This window comes from Excalfactoria chinensis, chromosome 15, assembly GCF_039878825.1.
Source record: "Excalfactoria chinensis isolate bCotChi1 chromosome 15, bCotChi1.hap2, whole genome shotgun sequence".
Taxonomy (NCBI): Eukaryota; Metazoa; Chordata; class Aves; order Galliformes; family Phasianidae; genus Excalfactoria; species Excalfactoria chinensis.
Window position 1 is genome coordinate 10616979 of NC_092839.1, and position 23561 is coordinate 10640539.

General features: G+C 38.7%; 2 protein-coding genes across 3 annotated transcripts; both read left to right on the forward strand.

Annotated features, from left to right (window-relative positions):
- Positions 1-26: 26 nt before the first annotated feature.
- Positions 27-16883, forward strand: LOC140259369 (serine/threonine-protein phosphatase 4 regulatory subunit 1-like). Of its 2 annotated transcripts, XM_072350611.1 has the most exons (20): positions 27-149; positions 257-301; positions 3179-3311; positions 3669-3775; positions 4007-4149; positions 4661-4807; positions 4998-5105; positions 6202-6267; positions 6782-6940; positions 7394-7587; positions 7928-8364; positions 9228-9460; positions 9841-9930; positions 10441-10626; positions 10955-11116; positions 11604-11704; positions 12491-12611; positions 12832-12966; positions 13370-13511; positions 13984-16883. In XM_072350611.1, the coding sequence occupies exons 1-20, from the start codon at positions 143-145 to the stop codon at positions 14136-14138; spliced, it is 2871 nt and encodes a 956-aa protein (XP_072206712.1). In that variant the 5' UTR covers positions 27-142; the 3' UTR covers positions 14139-16883. The 2 variants fall into 2 exon arrangements, with proteins under 2 accessions (XP_072206712.1, XP_072206714.1); XM_072350613.1 differs by lacking the exon at positions 257-301 and having other exon boundaries at positions 28-149.
- Positions 16884-18058: 1175 nt separating this feature from the next.
- On the forward strand, positions 18059-21473 carry ANKRD60 (ankyrin repeat domain 60). The gene is made up of 4 exons (XM_072349833.1): positions 18059-18239; positions 18388-18518; positions 20506-20671; positions 21202-21473. The coding sequence occupies exons 1-4, from the start codon at positions 18059-18061 to the stop codon at positions 21471-21473; spliced, it is 750 nt and encodes a 249-aa protein (XP_072205934.1).
- The last annotated feature ends 2088 nt before the right edge of the window (positions 21474-23561 follow it).

Genomic DNA, 23561 nt, shown 5'->3' on the forward strand with positions numbered 1-23561 from the left:
GGGCGATCCGCCCGTGGGGAGCGGCCGGCTGTTAAACCGGTCGCGTTTGGAGGCTGCACCGCGGGCAGGAAGTGCGAACGACTCCTCCCTGCGCCCTCCCGCTCCCGTTCTCCTCCTCCTCCTCGCCCATGTCCGATTCAAGATGGCCGGTAAGTGGGCGCGGGCGGGGGGCGGCACCGGGCAGCACCGCCACGGACCGTCCTCATCGCCACCCCCCAAACCAACCCCTCGGTGTCTCTTTTGTTTTTGTTTGTAGGGATCCCTTTGTATTTTGTGGATTTGCAGGATGACTTAGATGATTGTGAGTAACTGTTTTTTATTTTTCTGCCTCCCTGCTCAGGCCCTCCCCCGCCCCACGGCCCTGCTGTCCGCGCTCTTTTCACCTCTGCGTTTTTACCCACGGGAGGGCTTTTCGGACGGTTTGCGGGGTGTCCGTAGGATGGCGGTGCTGGCAGGGCAGCCCGCATCGCTCATAGCTGTGCTGAGGGGGAGCGGGCCGGGGCCGCCGAGCTGCGGGGCTCAGGGGCGGACGGTGGGCCGGGGGGGGACGGGGTACATCAGGCGGCGGCTTAAGGGATTAACTGCTGCTGTTGTGACTGAAAATTGGCCGGGGGCGTCTGGGGGATTTTGTGCTGCCGTAATTCCGACGGGTGAGGCCTCTGAGGGCTTCAGGCGCTGCTTAAGGCGCTGTGTTTTGCTTTTGGAGCATCACTGAAGTGTAGGAGTTACTGTGCGTGCTGCTGGAGCAGGGGGGGAAAGAAAATCTGCCTCGGTGCTGCGGTTGGCCGACACGAACCCGTGTTTTTAGGTTAAGTGTCCTTCATTGAGTTCTGGATAAGGCAGCAGCCCCGACACCGGCAGGTGTAGCCCGGAGGTGCGTTGTGCGGTTGGAGCTGTAGGAGTGTGGGGCAGCCTGGAGGGGGCTGTTTCTCAGGAGATTAAGCTTTGGTTGCTGATGGTTTGAACTGGAAACCAGCTGGTGCACAGGGCGGTTGGGATGCTGGCTGGAGTTTTCCATTAATAAAAAGAACGAAAGCGGATGCAGAATTTGTTTTCAGTGGGTGCACTGATTTGTTTACCACATGGATGATACTGTGTAATAGTGCTTGAAAATGGTAACTGGTTTTGCTTTCAGTGCTTGAGGCTTCACCCTTTTGGTAGTAGGACAAAAAGTGTTCATTTGTATTTTAGGAATGTTTAGAAAATGTTGGGATTCTCTGAGATGAAATTAAATGGGTGAATGGTGGGATTAACTGTATGCAAGATAGTTCCTGTTTCAATTTATGCTTAAATCTGTAAGCGTAGTACAGATTGTCTTTGATATTTGTGCAGAGAATTAAATTGTAATGGTGTGAGCCTCAGTGAATTTTAAAGTATCATTGAAAATGAGGAAACCTTGGAGGGTAATGCTTAAGTACACAAGTTTTTTGGTATGTAAGGACTTGAAGCCTTGTTAGTGCTATAGGGAGTTGCTTACAAGTAGGTATTGAAGGTTGCTTCTCACTGCAGTCATTAAAGGAAAGAAGGCCATGCTAAGTCCTCAAATGACAAAGCATGCAAGTTTTTGAGCAGGATTTAGGTGGAAATGAAATTAGATGATTCATTTCAGCATGCTTAAACTGATCTGAAGACTGTTCTGTAGAGCAGAATCAATCTCACCTGAGTTTTTCTAACAGCTGGAGAGCTGCAACAGCTTAAGGCTTAACACTTGGAATTCGTTTATTCTTTCTACTTTTAATTTAAAAAAAAACAAAGCCAACAAAAATCCTTTTCATAGTGCTAACGAATGCTTAGCTCTGTGAATTGATCTTTCTGAATTGTTCCCAGTTCCCTGTTTCTTTTTTTTCTCCGCAATAAAACAAAGATAGTAGTGTGTCATCTGAGTTCTGTTTGCTGAGTGTAAAGCACAAACAGCAGAAATAAGGGCCAATTTCTGTGGATCTTGTCCTGGAATTAGGTGCTCATTCTCCATTAGTTTTTTTTCTCTCTCTCTCTATATATAGTATGTCCTGTTCTTCCCATTTTTGTAAGTGGGAGAAAGTGATGCTAGAAATGAAACTGTATCTGGTTTGTTTATTTGTTTAGCCATTGGTTTGCTGTTTTCTTTTTGGTGATGCTTTTTGGTGTATTTTTTTGTTACTTTCCCTCCCTGCCAAGAGGAACTCTCTGCCTATTAGAGGCATAGCCTGGACTGCCCAGATTTTAGTTTTATAGGCAGTTTCCAACACAGACGATTTGGCTTGTCGTTGTGCTTACAAATTATTACCAGTTTTGTGGTTTTTTTACCAGTCAAAACACCTAATGTGATGTCCTGTCAAGCCAGGAACTGGAGTCAGTTTTGCAGTGGTTGTCACTCCTAGTGTGTATGCTGCTCTGAGATAAACTATTTCTTGCATCTGAGGGGCAGTACTGGCATTATTTGTGCTTAAGAAGTATCACATTTGCTGTTATTTGTGTGAACAAAGTCTAAATAATTCTATGCGTGCTTTGCTGGAAAAGTTTTAAACCGAGAAATGGCAGCTACTGCAGTGTGGTATTTTTTTGCCACTTTGATTGCTGTGTGTGTTTCTGTATGAAATGAGAGAAACTCAGTAGTTAAAAATGTTTGTAGTAAAAGGCCCCCTTACAAATGAGGTAAAGTTGGGGTGTTTTCCAAGCTACCAGTGTAATGCGATTTAGATGAGCGAGACCCATGACTTCAGTGAGAAAGATGAGCCTCAGCAGCTTTGAAGCTGACACGAGTTTGTGGGTTCAAAGCAATATGGTTTGGGATTTTTTGTCATTGCTAAAATTACGGTTTCTTTTAATGGGTCTGATTCTCTGAATTTGTCTGTTAGTTTGCTGGCTTGCAATTCTTTTAGCCGAACCCTCTTTAAAGTGCATGTACTTAGTTCACTCAAGGTGCAAAGTAAAATGTGTTAAAAGGGAAAGATATTATGACAGCTGAAATAGATTTCACTTCAAGGTTTGACTTTACAGTTCTGTACACAAGTGTTGCTCTTTACTGAATTAGGACAACTTAGAGATTTTTTGAGCCGTTTTCAGTGCTACTCGGATAGTTTTGCTTTGAAGGATAGCTCTGACAAGAAGTGTTGGTACAGGGTATTGCTGACTTCTGTGTGATTATTTTCTTTTTTTAATTTTTTGTTTTGTTGTTCTGTTATACTTGTCTTTCAAGTTGGATTTGAAGATTATGGACCAGACTGTGATAGCATGAGGATAACAGCATTCTTAGACATTCCAGGACAGGATAATTTGACTCCACTGGCTCGTCTAGAAAAATACGCCTTCAGTGAAAATGTATTTAACAGGTAAGGGTACAGCAGTTCTGCTGGATGACAGTCTGAGTCTGATAGCGTTGTGGATGTCAGCGGATCACCACTTCTTTCATCATTTTGCTAAATTGAACTTTTTTTTTTTAAAAAAAACCCAAGCTGTTACAAAATATTTTCCACAAAAAGTATTTTAACTTGTTGGTCATCTAACTAATGTCTTTGGACTCCATCTTCATTTTGTTGGAGTCTGGCAAAATTGCATAACTTGTATGTCTGAATGATTAGAGTAGTTCTTGATTTTAAGGTGCCCATTTGGTTTTGCTGAGGTCCTCCCACGTTCCACCCATGTTGCTGACAAGAAATTAAGGCAATTAATATGTTGTGTCTTCACAGGCAGATTATTGCCAGAGGTCTTTTGGATGTCTTTCGGGATTTCAGCAATAATGAGGAAGATTTCCTGACTGTAATGGAAATTGTGGTCAGGCTCTCTGAAGATGCAGGTTTGAATGTATTCATTTTAATTCTTGTAATTAAATTATTCTGGTCTCTGTGTGAGGTTATTCTATTTATTTCCTTTAGAAACCAGCAATTTCAGTGGTGGCATTTTTGTATGTTTTGAGTCCGTTCATTTTTGTTCATTTTGTAAATGTTAAACCAAAATGAAATCCTTCCTTTTTAAAGTTTTTAATTTTGAATTTACTGATTTAGTTTTTCCTTTTTTTTATTGGCAGAGCCGACTGTACGTACAGAGCTGATGGAACAAATACCTCCAATTGCCATTTTTCTGCAAGAAAGTCGACCAAAATTCCCAACAGCATTTTTTGAATACCTTATGCCCATAGTAGTGAGATATCTTACGGATGTGAACAATCAGGTAGGAAAAAGAGGCTGTGTGGGTTAAATATCTGGAAATTTTGCTGTAATCCCAAAGCATGCAAAAAAAAGATAATAAGAAATTCCTTGTTAATTGATATCTAGCTCTTCTATAGTGCTTTGTATTTATTGATTGCAGCACAATTTTCTTAGGAAGTCTGAATAAACATATTTTTAGCTACTTCCCTTAGTGGGGAGCTTGTATGGTTTGGATTTTAGATCCTGACTTATACTTCAGATTTTGGCTTCTCCTCAAAATTGGATACAAAGTCATCTAACAATTATATTAATATTTAATACATATTACTACTTATGTATAGTGTTAAACTTTAAAAAACAAACAAACAAAAAAACCACTTATTTTTAATTTTTTGTTAATTTTTTTTCCTGTTTCTTTAACTTCTACCTTTGTATTCAGTGGAAACATACCTCTTGTGGCCATACCTCTTGTGGCTCTCTCATCAGTAAATGTTGTTTTTAGAGCTGTGGATTTTGTTTGTTCATATTAACAGGTTAGAAAGGCAGGTCAAGAAGCGCTTCTCATACTTTTGGAACAAGATCTTGTTTCTCAAAGTGACATTGAAAACAAGGTGTGTCCAATTCTTTTGGACCTCTCTGCTCCTGACAGTGATGATGAGTACAAGGTGGAAGCTGTGAACGTGAGTGAACTTGAAAGAAAGCTTGTATCTTTACCTTGTTAGGCTCGTAAGTTCTTAAAGAATTTGAGGTCAAGACTTGATACCTTATATTGAGAGGTTAAAAAAATTAAATGTTTAGGAGCAGTTTGGGACTTTGCTTATAAGCTTTCTAATTTTCTTGTCCTTCCAACTATTCTCTTCTTGATTTCAGATAATCTGTAAAATGGCTTCTATGCTGAGCAGAACAACAGTTGAGCACTTGCTACTTCCTCGTTTTTGTGAACTTTGTAGTGATGGGAAATTGTTTCAAGTCCGAAAGGTCAGTGTATATTCAACTGAAAAAGAATTGGGGTACATGTAGTTATTCGAGTGCCTACTTAAAGATTAAAGCATAACTTTTGCTGGTGAAATTGAAAAGATTCTTAGAAGAATACTTTTCACTTTTTGGAATGGCTGTAGTTTCTGAAGTTCAGCAAAGAAATAGGTAACAGTCCTTTGAGAGCAAGTTTGGCACCATACATTAGTTTTTCACAACTGGTACTTAAACCACCACAGTCAGTTCTTTAGTGCACACAAGTTCATATTTCAAGATTGTATTTGAGACATTCATCCTTCTTTAAAACTTGATGTTATTGAACAGAGAAGTCTCAGAAGAGTGAGATTTATTCTAAGTCATGATCAAGTACAAAGGAAACTCATGGTATGGAGTCTTAAAGTAGTTCAGTAGATTTAAAGGTCATTTAGAACTTCGGTTTGGGCCCTAACATAAGCTGTGGTTGTTGGAATGTGACCTGCCTTAGAGCATTATAATTTTGACTTACATTTAAATAAATAATAAATAAATAAATAATAAATCATATATTAATTCACGCCCATGTTAATTGATTTTAGATTTCAGCTACTTTTTTTTTTTTTTTCCAACGCAGATGAATGTCCTTTCCTGCTTTAATTATAGAATTTGTAATTTAATGCACTGTAAATGGCACTAACTTGAGACCTTGATTAAACTTTGCTTCAGCAAAGCACTTAAGCCAGCAAAGATAGTTCTGTCAGTACACCTAAGTCCTGACCCTCATATCATATTTTAGTCTGCTTTATTTTTGACAGCTGATGTTCAAAGTCATTAAACTTCCAGTAGGCTTGTTAGGCCCTTTTAATTATTAGTGAAGCAAATGAAACTCATCACAATGCAGAAGACCTTTCACTATTGATTTCAAAGACATGTGGTTTATGGAAGTCGGCTCTATTGAGTCTTTATCTGGGGTGAGTTAATGTTACAGGATGTAGTTACATGGCTGAAATTTGAATAGTCAAATGTGCAGTTGTTACTGTGTGTAAGTGGTGAAGTTCATGATGAAACTAAAGTACTTGAAAAGTCCAGGATGTTGTTACTGACTTTTTTTTTTTTCCTTTAGATTTGTGCAGCTAATTTTGGTGACATTTGTAATGCAGTTGGGCAAGAAGCCACAGAAAGACTTCTGGTATGTCTGGGGGGAAAAAAAATCCAAATCCATTTATAACACATGTATTTATCAGTTCAAACAGTTCAATAATGAGGTATTTTCCTGTAATCGATGTTGACGCATTTTTGAAATGGTTTTGTATGGGGCTTGGTTGCAATTGTATATCAGAACTGGAATTGAGCAGGAATGAACAGCTCTTGTTTTTCAGAATGTTTTTAAATATAATTGATGGGTCACATGTACGCTTTTGAACTACTGACTCTTTCCCTGAACTGGATGAATGATCAAGTTATAATTATAAATGGCTGATTTTCCCTGAAATTGTATTTTCTAGGGCATACATAAAGTCCTAATAAAAGTAAATGGGAAATATATATTAACTGAAGAAACTGGGGAAAAACTACCTGTACTCACTCATTCATTTGTTCTGTGAGTTTTCATTGTCTCCAGTTCCAAAGCAATATATTGATAGTAAGTTGCTGCAGTCTTTGCTTAGTCTTTAATTTGTCTTTGTTTTGCTTATTTTTGGCAGATTCCCAAGTTCTTTGAGCTTTGTTCTGACAGTGTTTGGGGCATGAGAAAAGCTTGTGCTGAATGCTTTATGGCAGTGTCCTACACCACATCTCCAGAGGTCCGCAGAAGCAAACTGTCCCCACTCTTCATCAGTCTTATTAGTGACACTTGTAGATGGGTAAGTAACTCACTTTGTCACTGATGCATCCCCCCAGGTAGATCATACACAAATTATGAGCAAGTCAGAAGCACACTGTGAGTTCTCCACACAGCGTTTGCTGGGATTATACTCTAATCTAGTAAAACCTAAGTTTCTCTAAAAAGATTTTAACTTGCTTTACCTCTCTTTTGTTACTTCTAAGAGAAAACTGATAGTGATTATAAGTCTAGTCTTCAATGAATAGATTTAACAGAAGCAATCTAATCTCTGAAGTCTGCAATGAGACCCTTACCATGTCTGTAGATGCATGTTTAGTATTCTTTGTATAGATGCCACTTATTAGTTGATTGGTTATATTTGGTATTAAATGAAGCTGTTATGGTAAGAAACAAATTCAAACCTAATTTTATTTTCAGCATTAACTCTACAGAAGTTGCATTAATCCTGAATGTTGTCTTTCTCCTACACCAGGTTCGTCAGGCAGCTTTTCAGTCTCTTGGCCCTTTTATTTCTACTTTTGCAAATCCTTCAAGTGCTGGACTCTACATTCGAGAAGATGGGACGCTGAGTATCCGACCACCAGCACAAGATGTAAATTCCAATTCCTCTCAACCAAGCAACGATATAACTGTAATTGCCTCTACTGCAAATGCTGCATCATGCAGGTAAAATCATAGGAAAGATGTGCTGTAGGGGAAGGGAGAAATAAGGTAATTCTTTTAGTTCCTGCTTGGGGCTAAAAGTCTTGAAAATAGTTCCAGGAAAGGTATGAAATAAGATGTATTTCTGTTTGAGTGCATGTATGTATGTCTGTATAATTGATTTTTATGGCTTCAAGGGGAGATAAAGGGAAAACTGGTGAAATAAAGCATAGTACTAACATCTTTTCTGTCCTTCTGCAGTGAAAATAACCTTCTGTAGTTGAAACTATTTTTTTCTGAAGTATTTCACTGAGGAATTATTGTTATAGATATTTTATATGGATAATTATGTGTTTGTTATCAGTTTGGAACAACCAATGGAAATCAAATCAGAGTCATCAACTGATGAGACTTCAGCTGAAGTTAATTTGCCACTCTCTGCCGAGAATTTCAATAGAGACACGTGGGTAGCAAGTTCAGATTGCTGTATGAGTTCTGGAGAAGATCTATCTAGATTGTCTCAGGATGATGGAGTTGGTGCTGGTGAGGTAGAAGTCACTAAGGACATCACTTTCCCAGGAGTTACCTCAAGGCTACAGTCTTCTGAAGATGTTTTTAATACTTTCCTATACTGGCGTCCTCCGCTGCCTGATATAAGTCAGGATCTGGAGTTGCTTCAGTTCAAGACTGAGAAACACAAAGACAGCTGCTCAGTGCCGTGTAATAACTGTGTTGCTAGTAGTGAAATAAAAAAAGTTCTGGAAAGCTTACAGGAGCACATAGATGATCCAGATGTTCAAGGTGAGTCTAACAAAGAAAATAACATTCTCTCCCAGCAGACCATCACCTTTACAAAAATCCTTGGCTGCTTTTTGGTGTGATGAGATATATATGACAAGTCAGTCATTTGTAATCAACCGAGTTTTTCATTCCACTGAGTCTCTTGAATGTTGCAGTGAATTATCTTGTAAATATGTCTGTTACCAATTCTACTGTTTCCTTAATTTTCAAAGCTTTCTGTTATTCTTCACCTTTAAATTATCCTCTGTTGTGTCTTGAGACTATGCTTGCTCTAGGCATGTGGAAATATAGCTACTGCAAAGTTTCTTGCGTTGTGAACAGTTAGTAACTTCCTGTTCACAGGAGTGGTGCACCATAGCAGTGCAGTTTGCCCTCAGTTAACTGGTGATAACTGGTCAGTGGTAAACCTGACCTTTTATTTCCATCTGCTTCTGCTAACCAGTTTAGAACTGGTTTGACTAATTTTCTTCCCTAAATAGAATTTCTAAAAACATTTTAATATGCATATTCAGCTGCCTGGAAAAGGCATTAAAAATTCAAGAACATGAAAAAAGAATTTGTATTAATATATTTGACATGGTGAGGAGTGGGATGTGAGCTGGTGTGCTGTGATGCTTCATGAGGGATTTTCAAAAATATCTGTCAGTAGTAGAAGTCAGTAGATGCCTCTGCTGAAAACATAAATTTAGAGCAACAATTTGGATATATTAATGTGAAGGTTTTGTGCTTTCCAGATATCAAGTGTTCGCGTACTGTTTTTTGAAGCTTAGTTTGGACTTTTTATTCCTTCAGTTTAAGTAATTACAAGTTTAATTATTTTAAGTTCAGAAAAGAGACTAAATGGTCTCTTTTGCTTTATACAGCTCAAGTCCAGGTGTTGTCTGCTGCTCTCAGAGCTGCTCAGTTTGATTCTGTTGGGGACTGTGAGACCAGAAAAATGGAAGAGAGCAGTAGTGAACTTCAGAACAAAACCATTTCAGATCAAACAGCTGTTTCAGATGCTACGTGCAACCAGGTGGAGGAAGACACTCTTTCATGCTCTATGTCCCAAGATGGCATCAGTGAACAGCCCACTACCAGTACACTGAAAACCACAGTAAGTTTGCATTGTGCTCTGTGGCTGATAGGAAATGTGGTTTGTTGTTTCTACCTTGTTGAATATTTAATTTCAATCCAAGAGTAAGAACTGTAGTAAAAGTAGCCATTCAAAATCTGAATGAATGTTGAGTTTATTGCGTTAAAATGTCTTTGTTTTTATAAGTAAATCTACCTACCGATCCCCTTTAGTGTTTGTCTTTAGTATTCAACCATTATCTTTTTTGCACTTGTATAACCACACTGAGCAAGGCTTTGCCTGTAGAAGGTTTTGTTTATAAAAGGTTCTTTTGTATCTGAATCCTTCTACTGTGATGCTTTGAAATATTGCAAACGGTGTTAAGTCTGTCTGATTTCCTTAGCTAGTATGACCTGTTGCAGGACTCAGAAGAACACAGAGGAACCAGCGTATTTTTAAAGAAAGAACAGGAAAATCATCCACCATTTGAAGATGACAAGTCAAAGTTACAGGTAACTAAAAAAAAGCACCTGCTTTAGCTAAGTACTAAATACAGTTCATCTTATCCTTAATACAGAGTTAGCTTTTGCAATTGGTCAGCTGTGGAATGTGAAGAAATGCTCTGAACATTTAAGGAGAAATTTAAAATAAATTTGAAAAGTAGAAAAATTGCTTCTGGTAAATAAGCTTATCCGCTGCCTTTTAGGTAAGGTAGGAGTTAGCTGTACTTTTCACTGGATTTATTGTTTGTTTTCAGTGAAGAATTTGCAGTCTGATTTAATGTAGCATGTTGATAAAGTAATGTTTACTGTTCATTACTGACTGGTGTATCTTAATGGGAAGACAAATAACTAGTCATTTACTATTTGTAAAGATAACCCAGAAAACAGGGTTGCTGTTGTCTTAATTTAGATGCCAACTGATTGATAGCAAGAGAATACTGTAGCACAACAGGAATGTTTTCTTACTGATTTTAAGTTAAATGAAAATGTGTGTTTCTCATGTGCTCCCTCTCTCTACAGGATATCATACCTCAGCCTTTACTAGACCAGTACTTGTCCATGACTGACCCTGCTCGAGCCCAGACAGTTGATACTGAAATAGCCAAGCACTGTGCCTACAGTCTTCCTGGAGTGGCCTTAACACTGGGTAGGCAAAACTGGCACTGCTTGAAAGATACCTATGAGACACTGGCCTCAGATGTACAGGTAAAAAACAAGTAAAAAAACATAAGCAAAACAAAACAAATGAAGATGTCTTCTCAAGCCAGAGTTTTGAGCAGTTTTTGTTGTTGTTGTTGGTTTGCTGCATTGAAGCTATAATAGACTTTCTTGTAAGTGATTAAATGTAGACTAAAAATAAAACAATCAGAATTTAAATCAGGCCATAAATGTAATTGACACTTCCTACTGCCATGTAGCTTGGTCCACTTCTTATGCTCTCAGTCCCTCACATGGGTGTATTTGAAAGCTGTCTTTGTTGTTTTTTTTTCTGATAATTGTGCCTAATCTATGTCCCTTCTTAAATTGTTTGCAGTGGAAAGTGCGTCGAACGCTGGCTTTCTCTATACATGAACTGGCAGTTATTCTGGGGGATCAGCTAACAGCTGCTGATCTGGTGCCGATTTTCAATGGTTTCCTGAAAGATCTAGATGAAGTGCGCATTGGTGTCCTTAAACATCTCTATGATTTTCTAAAGGTAGGAAAGTGTAAAAGCGTAATGTAATTTCTCAAGAATATGTAATTGAGTAAGAAACAAAAAAAGCGTTAGAGATGCAGACATCAATATCTAATTGTACAAGCTATGTTTTGTGCTATACTGCTATTTCTCTTTTATGTCCCAATAAAATATCATACCTGAAAACTCTTCTTTAAATGTGGTTGTAAATGCTCCTGATACAGGGAAAGAATTAGTGCTTTGTGCAGGCAAGTTGGACCACTAGCAACTTGTATTTGTGGGCTGGGAGAGAAGGGAGCAAATTTTTTGTGGTCTGCTGCATAATAAACAAAAATGTGTAGGTTTTGATTGGTAATTGTTATGCCTAGAGATGGTGCTTTGTCAGATATCCTTGCAGAAGGGAAGACTTGCTTTTTTTCTCTCTCTCTTTTTTTTATGTCATTGTATAGAGAAATGCACCAGAGTTTTTAATTTCAGTAGTTTAATGGTAGTATTGCTTTTCTTTCAGTTACTTCATGCAGACAAAAGACGAGAATATCTTTACCAGCTTCAAGAATTTGTGGTGACTGACAACAGCAGGAACTGGAGGTTTCGTTACGAGTTGGCAGAGTATGGGAATTTTCATGTACATTACTAACCTGGAAATGGATAATCTTGTTAAGGAGTTAGTGGATAGTAATCCTAACTAGCTTTTTTTTTTTTTTCTTACTTTCTTAAATGCAAATTGTATTATAATTGCATGATAGAGGCTTGAACGCTTGTCACATATCAGAGTGGACATCGACTTGCATGAACTTTTGAAATAAGGTGGTCTGATACATGCTATTCAGTGAGGTTTCAGATTTTACTCAGTTCTGGACTGACTAAAGTTAAAGAAAGGTATTATAAAATGTGCTGTGGTGCAGCTCTGTTGTACAGCAGTCCTCTGACATCTAGTGGAGACTGCTGTTACTTTCTGGTTGGTTTGTTGATTGCTGCAGTAATGTAGTTGGTGTGACTAAAGTGAACTCTGTGCAGTTTCCTAAATCTAAATCATTTTCTGAAACATAGCCTTAATTTCCTGTAGAAATCTGTCATTTTTACTTTGCAGTAAGGTAGTTGATACTGGGCTGAAGTTGCAAAGAAACTTCTCATTCTACTTCCATTTAGAGTTTTTGTTTTTTTGATGCACTTGTACATCTAGTTTGGGTTAAAGTTTCTCTTGCACAGTTTCACTGAATAAAGCATGTGCCTCTTAAATGTGTGTTGTACTTTTCTAAAGAGAAGATCTGTTCAAGTGCTTCATAATAACCATGGTGATTTCAAGGCTCTGAATGATCCTTCCTTACCTCTCACCGTCAGTGTTGAAGCAGGTTAATGGTGCGTGTGTGTGACTCAGTTGCTTCTTTGTTTCAGGCAGCTAATCCTGATACTGGAACTCTACAATCCCAATGATGTTTATGACTACTTAAGACACATTGCATTAACTCTCTGCTCCGATAAAGTTTCAGAAGTTCGGTGGATCTCCTTCAAACTGGTTAGTTTTTTATTTAGCTTAACTTATGCTTTCTTTGCAGAAGTCTTTTCTCCATAATAAACAAAAGTAATTCATTATATTCTGTAAGCAGAGCTGTTTGTGCTGTATATGCTTGTTTTCTCTTTGTGAGATTCAAATACAATGATCTCCTTTTCCAGAGGGCTACAACATGTCTGATTTCTTTCTTTTTTTCTTCTCCTCCCCTTCCTTTGCTTTGCAGGTTGTAGCAATACTACAGAAGTTCTATGCAAACAATGCAAGTGCACTGGGATTAAATTTCATTAATGAACTCGTAGTGAGGTTTCGTCACTGCTCCAAGTGGGTTGGAAGACAAGCTTTTGCCTTCATTTGTCAGGTTGGAATTTTCATTCTTTGTGGTTATACATAAATACAGTTTGGGAGCAGTTTGAGGCTTTCCAGTAATGTAGTCAAAGCTGAGATGTGGAATCCAGAATTTCTTAAAAAATTCTGTAAATTGATCTGGCCTTGGTGGTACTGAATGGCTGTCCAGTTTTGGAACTGTCACCTCTTTTGTGCTATGCCTCCTGCTGGAAAAACTGATCCTTGTAGCCAAGACGGTAAATAAGTCCTAGTGTGATAAACATTTTGTAGCATCTACTTTGAAATGATTGGATGAAAGCTTACAACATTGACTTTTTTGAAATTTCAGGTAAAATTAAGGACAAGATAAAAAAAGAATGACAAAAACAGTCTTTTTAACACAGATTTTGCTCTTATTTTTTGCTTTTATCTTGTAGGCTGTGGTAGAAGAAGAATGTATGCCTGTTGATCAGTTTGTTGAACACTTGCTTCCCAGTCTTTTAAGTCTTGCTTCAGATCCTGTGCCAAATGTAAGGGTTCTGCTCGCCAAGGCTCTGAGGCAGACGTTACTGGAGAAAGGTATGGGCACTAACTTCATCTGAAAGGACCAATGTCTCGTGAATGTTGTCCTTCATCTGCCAGTGCAGTTATTCATAAATTGGCTCACTTGACTGGTAAAAACTTGTTTAGTTGTGCTTATAATGAAAGCACAGTTATACACTGTAATCTAGGATATTGCACCGAAATCTATATTCCTGAATCTGAATTTACACATGTATGGCACAGTGGCCTTTTTGACTTGGAGTGATTGTTCTTCATCATCATCCATAAAGGGCCATAAATTGTCATAGATAGTACATCAAATGCTTCATCCACTAGGGGGCAGTTACATACTTGCTTGTAGCAGGAAATAACACTATTACTACATTACTGCATGTGTTTGTTTTTTGTATCTACAATGCTTATGGCAAATACATTTTTATTTAAAAATTTAAACATCGTCTTAAATACTCTTGCTTTATTTTTATTTTATTTTCTTCCCTTATTCTAGCTTATTTTAAGAGTGTTGGCAATCCTCATCTAGAAGCTGCGGAGGAGACTATTCTAGCTTTGCAGTCTGACAGAGATCAAGATGTGTCCTTCTTTGCTACCATAAAACTAAAACAAAGCAACATGGACAGTACTCCCACTGAAAAACAAAACTAGTATGTTCTTCTCCAGTAAGCTCTGAACATCAATATGATTATTTGCACAGCATTTGTGGTTAGTATGAATAAGATGGACAAACAAATACTTCTTGCCGCCTTGAGTTAAAAAGGGCCTATTGAGAATTGCCGTAATCTTCATTCCATGACCACCTTTCATCTACAGCTGTTTTTCTACCTTTGTTTTTGAGCAGTTGATTTTTGGTAATTGAAAATTATGTTTCTTTTTTTAACAAAACAGTTCCAGTAGTTGTTTCCTTGCTATAAGCCCATATCGTTTTCTAAATCTTACAGTTTGTTTATTGCAAATTTACCTGAAGATATTATTTCCTCTGTTTTATTGTGGTTTTTGTATTGTTTCAAGCATTGCATTTTATTTTAATTGGAGGAATTGTATATATGTGTATAGGTCTTAAATTTTTAAAAAAGGATGAAGAGTTTAATTCTGTATCAGTGGAAAAAAGCTCAATCATTTCATTTTATAAAGCAGCCATTCTGCTGGAGGTAAAGCGCGGTTCATTTTTACTTAATATAATGTGGTATTTTTCAAAGCACAGAGCTCTGATTTTTTTTTTCTTTGTGACTGTTACTTTATTTCTAAACTATACTCTTAAAGATGTAAACACTGCTTCCATTACTGCTGGTGCTTGTAGCTGTAGAGAGACTGTTAATTTCCCCAACTGAAAATGACTTTATTCTACCTTAGTGAAGTTCCCTTCAACTAAAGGATTCAGTTCTTACTGTGCGTGTATTATCTTTAGAAGGATATTACAGAATTTTACAGACTTAAGCTCTTTTACAGGTTTATTTCATGCCTGCTTCATTTGAAAAGCACTGTTAAGTGGGCCAACATTCAGTGTTCCAGGGTAAAGGTGTTAATTCAGTTAGCTCTAGAACTTTATTATATGGTAAGTGTTGAGGCAGACAACAAAAATAGGCTATTGAGATCCTTAAGCTTGAGCAGGACATGCCTTTGTTTTGATTTAGACAGGTGTTTCAGAAAACAGATGGAATTAAATTCCATTAATCTGACAGCTTCTGACTAGTTTGTGGAATTATAAAGCTAGTACTTTTTGGTGGATGCTGTCTTCTGTCATAGGTAATGTAGGGCCTGACACAAAAAGAGGCTCGGTTTGGTTTGGTAGTTTGTCCTGTTCAAGAAGAAGTTCTCAATACTGGAAAAATGGTTTCATGTAGTAAGTTACTTTCTGTACCCACTAATTTGTTGTCAGTAGACCTGTGGAGATATTTCTGTCCTCTTCTTTTACTTCCTTAAACTATTTTTTAAGATGTGGCATGTCTAAGATGCAGAGCCAAGCTGAGGAACCTACTTGCTGTATTTTTTAAGGGTACAGTTTTGTATAAGTTTGTCTAACTTGTCTTGTATTATAATGTACAGTATTTGTAATAAATTGTTTTCTTGTGAGTTCACAGTACTTTTGGAAGGTAAAGGCAGAAATGTACCATGGCCATCACTGCTCTTACAGAAACAGTATGAACTGTAAATTCTGCAATGTTCTACATTTAATTTTTTACAATTTTTTAAATAATTTTAAATGGTTCTTCACTACAGACTTTTTATGATTGCAATTTCTTAAAGATTCTTCAAGTTAATTTTTTCTAGTTCTAATATCTTTTTCTAATGCTGGCATTATATTGGTATTTTATAACAGTTCAAATTTTCTAAGGCCTTTCTGATAAGGTTTTACTTCTGTTTTTCTATTATCAGCTCATTAAATTTCTCAGCACTGATCAAAATTTTTGTGTGTATATGTAAGTATGTTTGTAATGTACATGAAGTTGAACATTGACACAACCCAGGTTTCTGTTTGTTAGATAATGTTTTGTCACCTTGCAATAATCCACTGAAAAACACACAGGCTTTTGTGTTTTGGCATGCTGGATTAGTGTTCATTAAGAATTTTTAGTTAGAATATATATATGAACAATAAGCCACCATCTGTAGAAGTTCACTAAAAACTAAATAAAGGTCTTTGTTTTTGACAGTATTTAATACCTCTCTAGCTCTGGAAATCACATCTGTTCCAAATGATAAAATTTCAGCAGAGCATTTATAAATGTGTTTCAACTCTACAGTTGCATGCACTAATAGAGGACACCATAGCTCTTGGGTATGTCTTTTTTTTTTCTTTTTGTGGACAATGTGCAGGTCTGTTAATGCAGGTTTACCCCTTACAAGGCTTGCCTTTTTGGTGTAATTTTCTGCTAGAGATGATTTCAGCATGACTGAAGACTGCACTTTACATCTTGTTCTAGACAAGTGTATACAATGATGAGTAAAGCTGTGTGTTAACATATAATTATCTGGGTTTAGATTATGCAAAAAAGTATGTATTTTAAAGCCAGATGAAACAGAGTTGGTTAGTTGATCCACTTCCACAACAGCAGTAAGAATATCACTTTAAAGCATTTCTAGCTAAGGAACATGAAAATAACGTTTGTGGGTGCAATATTGCTTGACTGTTATAGGAAATTATCAAGCACTTGTAATCCAAAGCATGTTAGTCATGTTGCTTGGAATTCAAACTCACTGGTATCTTGTTGATGTACACTTGGCATCTGTGGGGATGCTGCCCTAGTGGCAGTTGTGACTGTACACAGTGTTGTTTAGAACCCAGTTAAATGGAGACACTCTGGAAGTGTCATTCATTTGTCAGAATAGAGAATATATGTAACTTTCTATTTGTATTTATCTCAATAAAATCTGTGACTGTTTTATAAATCAAATTGTAGTAACTGACTTTTGTCATTAGTGGGATAAGATCGTATTCCTTTGGTTACTGAAACATCTCTTTAAACCAGCATCATTTGGAATTCATCATGATGTGTAATAAAAAAATCCATTAGATGTCCAGAGATTTGAAGTAGCCTTCATCACTTACTCCTCAAAGCAAACATGCCAGCAGCACTTTGAGACTAAGATTCTGTCAGAACCGAAGCTCTAACAAGATATATTTTAAGTGGAAAAGCTTGTGGACGTGTTGGGTGAGTGGCATTGAGATCTTTATACTAAATCCTTCCAGACTTAAGAGCAACATTCTGGACTTCTTTCCAGTGTGATGTTGCTCTCAGACATCCTGCATAAATGAATGACTATGAAGCTTTTAGACTTTGACTGAGGAATGAGTAATCAACACCTGGCTGGTTGGATTGGCTTCTCATATCAGGAGTCTTCTGTATCTTGCTGCAGTCGTCCTTTTGTTTGTTTCAGACACTGGCTGTTCCTTCTCTTGCTCTAGAACTTTTGCCAGCTATTGCAAAAGAATAAATGATCTCTCCCCTTCTTTACTTCTCCACAAGCTTTAATGATGTAAAAATGGAGAGAATGAGCAGCCCCTTGCACCTCCCAGTAAAGTGTTTCCTCACTCTGAGTAGGAAAAACCTACGTAGTAAAAATGGAAGCACAAATGGAACAGCCATGTGCTCTTTTTAGGACACATCAAGTTAATGTGGATATTGTGACCTGAACTTGAACAAAGAAAACAGGAATGTGAAATATGGGTGGCTTAGATGTTTACTTGAGTATTTACTTTGTTTCTTTACTGCTCATCTTCCAAATAAGTTTGTCATCCTAGTGAAAATCAGGAGACGGTGAAGAACAAAGAAATCCTTCTATTACCATCTTGGAACATTACTTTTGGTAATGTTCTTTTGCTTTCTTCATACAGGCTATTACATCACACAAGCAGGCTGTACTTTTGTGATGTCAGTTTATGCTGCATAGATACTGTAACATGCTAGTGTTTCAGGGCAGTCTATCCTTAGTGACATCTATCCTGCTGGCAGGGAGAGTGCCAAGGGAAATGAGGAATTACTACTGGTATTAGACCCCTGTCCTTATAATGGTACCAACCTTTGTTAAGAGGAAAGCCTCAAACTTTCCTAATCAGTAACAACTGCATGGCCAGTTCTTCCTTGCCTCTGAAGACCTTTAGAATCCAGCTCCGGTTAGCTGAAACTAATGAGATATTTTCACTACCTCGGTGCCAGAATGACTTGACTCTGAAGCAGCTTAAGTCTGATTTAGAATTATTGACTGGGATCCCCTTTCATTTCCAGCGGCTTCACTACCTGGATGAAAGTAAGAACCTGTAACCTCTGTTGTTCTTGAAGGTTATTGATAGTGTCTCTTTATCTGCTTGTTCACTCACCATCTATTTATTATAGTTTATGTTTGTCATACTCTATGAGGGTATGTTGACCTGCTTTTATTTTATAACTCCCTTCAGTGGATCTGCCAGATGATTCTACATTTATGGACAATGATATTGTCCCTGGTGGAACAATTACAATGCGCATTTGGAGACAAGATGGCTGGGGACAACTCGTGGCAGCTGCTGCAAAAGGAGACACGATGAAGGTTGATTCCATTGCTTCTGTGAATGGATGGGGTACTGTCTGTACAAATGCTAGAAGTGTATTGCTGAACATCATAAGTGCTTTTATAAAGTAAGAGTTCTTAGAGAAACGGGTGGGGAAGTCCTTAATGGAAGAGAAAATCATTAAGTAGGTTAATTGTATTTCCTGCAACTCTTAATAGTGAAAACTGTAATTTGGAGGGGGCCAGCGATCCAAAAGCAAGAGGAGAAGTCAATCCTTAATGCAGGCTGTTCAGTTCAGAGATGTCTTTTTGCTGTTATTTGTGGACAGCATATACAGTTGAAGCCCAGTTTTTTCTTTCTCTGCCTTGGGACTTCTTGTAGGGCTGATGTGAGTATATTCGTGGTTTACTTTTCTTGTTCCTGTTACCTGAAAAATGTTGTTGAGCTGCCTGCTGCTTTCTTCTTTTGATGTGTTCTGTAAAAAGGTACTTAATTTCAGTACTTTTCACATAGGTAAGAAAGATGATGCATAGTACTCAGTAAAGGCCATTTTCTTAAATACCTTAACCATTAGAAGGCTTTAGATTATTTCTTCTTAGGGATTAAAGAGGGGCTGAGTGACTTGTTCATATTATGAAATGGAGGCAGAAACTTTCCTAGTCCATCCTCCTCTGGCAATACTGTTGGCAAAGGAAGGATGGGAACTGATGCTTTTTCAGAGCATGTAGCAGATTCAAAAATCAAGGATTGGGAAACATTTTGCATCCCTTCCACTTCACCTTCTGAAAGCTTACAGATTGTCTTCAGTTTGCAATGCTGTCAAGCCTGATTAGTAAGACAGCCTTAATTGTGGAACAAATAGTTTCTGTGGCTCTCTGATAGAGGACATGCTGCTTTCTTGATTTAGGACTGAAGTGTTGTCTCAGCAGAAGTTGAGGTACTCTGATTTGTACTGTAAACCTTTAGGCCCAAGCAGATGTGATCATGAAATATCCTTTGGTGCCTTTCATAAAGCACCATTATCGCTGTTGTCCTGGCCAAATTCCAGCTTGGCTAATTATATTCTGTTCCTCTGTATCTCCCCAGCCACTGCCTATTGATACTGCAGGATTCTTCACTTGCTGTCATTAACTGTTGTGTAGTGTTGCAGTTCATTGGTAAGCAGCTGTTCTACTTCATGCCACAAACGGTTTCCATTTTGCCATTGGGCCAAGTGTTTTTTTTCTCCATGCTTTAAGTTCCTTGTGTATCTTCCCTCTCAGTGTAGAGGCAAAAAGATGTGCCAAAGGCAGTGGTCTCCTTTGAAATGAAAGATGTATTAAGAGCCCCACAAGAAAATTGTTGACACTTTTGACTCTCGAATATACTTAAAAAAAAAAATCCTCAAAGAAATAACTGTGCTTCCTTTTACTAGGTGAGAAGGGCATGGTGCAGTGTTAAAGATTTAGTTCAAATTGGAAGTGCCATCTTGGGAATTGCAGCAGCATGAGTCACCTGGAAATTGTTCCTAAGAGGCCTTTTGATAATGCTTGAGATATATTTGGCTTTATTGTCCAAAAAACCCCACAGACCACCTTATGGAAAGAAAATAATACAAGACTGTATCCTGAAGCAGCTTATGTTGATGAGTTGTCTACAAGAATTAAGTCTTAAGTAGATTCTAAGGAACTTGTGCTTCCATGGCAAGTGTCTCCTGTCTTTGTTGCCTTTCCCCAAAAGCGTGGAGCCTGATCGGTCTACAGAGAACTTAGGAGGGGAACAGAGATTTTTCTTTAAGGTTTTGTGAAGCTTGGTAGCTACATACAAAAAGAAAACCCAACTTAATGTTGCCTTTAAGGGGTGGCTATGAAAAAATGTCGTTAGTGGCAAATCAAGATAGGACAGCGCAATATAAAACAAGCTATTTAGCTTAAATTAGAATGACTTATGCAGTATGCTCTACATGCAGATAGGAGAGTGTTGATATTTTTAAAGAATAAGGCCATCTCTATGAAAGAGACTAAAAGGTTTCTGTTTATTCTGCAGCTGGCCCAGCTGGGAGTTACAGAGGAGTATGTTGGCACCTCTCCATATGCAAAGACACTGGGACCGAAGCAGAAAAAGGCTTGGGTAGCGCACCGTGCTTTTGTGGCTCTGTTTGTTGCCAGCCACAGAGGTCATGTTGACACTGTGAAGTTTCTCCTGAGTCATGGTAATGTTATTAGATAGAATTATTTTCTGGCTGCACTTGCATAGCATGCCACCTTCCTGCTTACCAAGTTAGAGAATTTTACCTGAATTATCTTACAACTTTTGTATTTGAGTTAAAGAATGCATTCAACCCATCAGCTCTAGTGAAGACTTGAAAACAATCAAAACTGCTCTTAATAAGTGTAACAAGTTTGATATTAAAGTAGGTAAATTCAGAATGGTAAACAGGAATTAGAATTTTTTACTTCCTTGCTTTTGACGCTCAGTTGTTTCTTGCTATTTTCTTGTTATCTAAAAATGTTGTTTTTATTAATCTTGTGTAATGCTTTACCTGTCACTGCAATGCAAGCAGAGCTGCAAGTTCTGCTTCCACGGCTCTGACATTTGGGCATTCTCTCAGTGAGAACTCTCAGTGCAGGAGTAATGGCAGTGCTCAGTTTAAATATGACTTTTTGTGAACTCTGGCCCATGGGTGCCATTGCCCCTTTCTCTGTGTCCTGTCACGCTTACACTATGTGTGTTGCTTTGCAGGTGCAGACGTGCACTCTAAAACTCCACTGGGTAGGACTGCGCTGCACGTAGCTGCTGTCATGGGCTGCTGTGAGTGTATCGAGCTGCTGGTGAGCTGTGGGGCACGAGCCCTTGACCCAGACTGCGAGGGGCAAACTGCAGTGAAGCTGGCCCAACTCTGGGGCCAGAATGAGAGCAAGCGTGCCCTGATGAGCACCCCATCACAGCTGGCTGGTGCCAGGCCTCAGTGCCAGGATGGAGCTGTGCAGCAGGCCCATGGCCAGCCAGCCTGACAGACACAGGCTGACATGGTTCTGGCAGATCTCTGAGGACAGTCAGTAACCTTCCCAGTGATGCACACTTTAAATAGAGGTCACTGAGTACCATTTGTAGAGTTTCATTATGAAATAATGTCATATTATGATGATGCTGCAGCTAAGGTGACAGCTAGCTCAGCCTCACAGCCCTTGAACGTGTGCTTTATTTGTAATTTAAGCTTTTTGATGCTTCTTCAATTTCTTGGAGTTTAAAGTTGCAACCTACAGGGAAAGCCCCCCCTTTTTTTTTTTTGCCTGTGGATGTTGAGGTTGGGAGGTGGCAGTGGGGCCGGCAGGGGGTGTCCCAGCACTGCACTCAGCTGCGGGTGGCAGCGCTGCATCCTCCCCCGGCTGTGGTGCTCTGTCTGTCTCCAGTGTAAGGTGATAAATATCCCCTAGTTTTTTGTGTGAATAGAGTACCAAAGCAAGGTTCAAAACCTTTGTGCTATGCAAGCCAGTTACTGTGAAAGAGTGTATAGCAAACCTTGTATGTGCTGGCATTGATCTGAACAAATGCAGAATTCCTGCGGTAACAATGCCTTTATGGTACCGTTTAAGGGAAGCTCACTCACCAGTTTCCTGTTGGTTATTAGTTCTATGCAGTTCAAACATACAGATGTTGGGTAGATGCTTAGAATGACAAGATCACATTCTATAAAAGTGATCAATAGACGAGATATAAAACGATGTTTGGTGTTCTGCTGAGCAGTTGGAAGTAGGATTATATGGAGAAATCTTTAGAAATCCGTTATTCTTTCTTTGTATTGTCTGTCTAGACTGTCTGATCTGTGCTTAGGCTTCTAGAAAGGAGGAGAGGATTTGTAGTTGCTTTTAGCCATTATGCAGCATAACTCGGGAGAACACAAGAATGTCATACACAGAGAACTGGGTGACTTCAGGTTGAGGGTGCCAGAAATGGTAGAAAATTACTTAGTATACAATCGTGTAGGGAAGACAGCAAGTATTGTTTGCTGGGAGCTGGAAACCCTGAGGAAAGAAAAAAATAGAAATTGCCAATGCATTGTGGCTGGGAAATGAATATACACCAATCCAAAATTGTCATGGGGCACATTAGAATAGAATTAACATCTGGATGAGGCCAGCACTGGAACAGGGTGTGCTGTTTTACTTAATCAAGAAAGAAGAACCCAAGCTAAAGAGAGACACCCCCAGATTAACCAAGGAAAGGAGGGAGTTTGTCCTCAGGAGAGGACCAGGAATATGAGGCATTTTGCGTTGCGGTTGTTACTTTCTCTTCTCTCTGCCACAGTACAGGGAAAGGATCAGTGTTCAGAAGGCTTTAGTGAGGGCTTATTAATGAGCTTTGGGATTCTCAGATAAAGGAAGAGGCTGATTGTTATGAAGAAGAAAAGGTACTAAAATGCTGTGGGTTTAATTTGGCCCAGGGAAGGACAAATGTCACAACTGTCTCCTAATATTGGGAAATCCAAAACAGCTCTTTTGGAAGGTCTGTGACTCCCCTGGATGTAAGAAGGAAAGTTAAATAAAGATAAGCACAGCAATAATTCATCACACTTTCTTACCACTGTAGTTCACCCCTTTCCTTGCCTGGGCAGAGACCACCAGTGTTGCTCAGAGCCATCACAATGACTGCTGCTCCCTCAGAGCCTTAAGAATGCCAATGCTCAGCAAGCCTGACGCTGGCTGCTGCTACTTAGAGGTAGTTGCTGTAGCCAGGGACAGCCTTGGATGTCTACAGACTGTCACCTTTAATAATTCTGAATAATGATATGTTCCCCAGACATTTCCCCTTCCTCTGGAAACATTTCTAACTTTAACTGAGTTACATCCCAAATCTTTGCTTTGTTCCCATTAGCTCCTCTGAGATAGCTGTTGTGCAGAAGAGAAGGTCTTGTGTTGCACCAAAAGTGGTGTGCTCTCAGGACATGCCCATTGGTGAATGGATGCATCCATAAAGAAGTAGTGTTGCAGGGTCTGTTGCAGCAGTAATTTTCAAGCGTTTTGTTGTTTTGTATCCCAAAGCTCTGTGTGAATGACAGCTCTCCCTGTGCAGTGGGTGGATCCCACCTACTTGGCCAAGAG

Bases quoted from the DNA above. Each gene is read 5' to 3' on its own strand.
- LOC140259369 (XM_072350611.1), top strand. The intron at 4,150-4,660 runs GTAGGAAAAAGA...TCATATTAACAG, and splicing joins TTACGGATGTGAACAATCAG to GTTAGAAAGGCAGGTCAAGA. The intron at 6,941-7,393 runs GTAAGTAACTCA...CTCCTACACCAG, and splicing joins TTAGTGACACTTGTAGATGG to GTTCGTCAGGCAGCTTTTCA.
- ANKRD60 (XM_072349833.1), top strand. From the start codon at position 18,059: ATGGCCAGTTCTTCCTTGCCTCTGAAGACCTTTAGAATCCAGCTCCGG. The intron at 18,240-18,387 runs GTAAGAACCTGT...AACTCCCTTCAG, and splicing joins GCTTCACTACCTGGATGAAA to TGGATCTGCCAGATGATTCT. The intron at 18,519-20,505 runs GTTGATTCCATT...TTTATTCTGCAG, and splicing joins CAAAAGGAGACACGATGAAG to CTGGCCCAGCTGGGAGTTAC.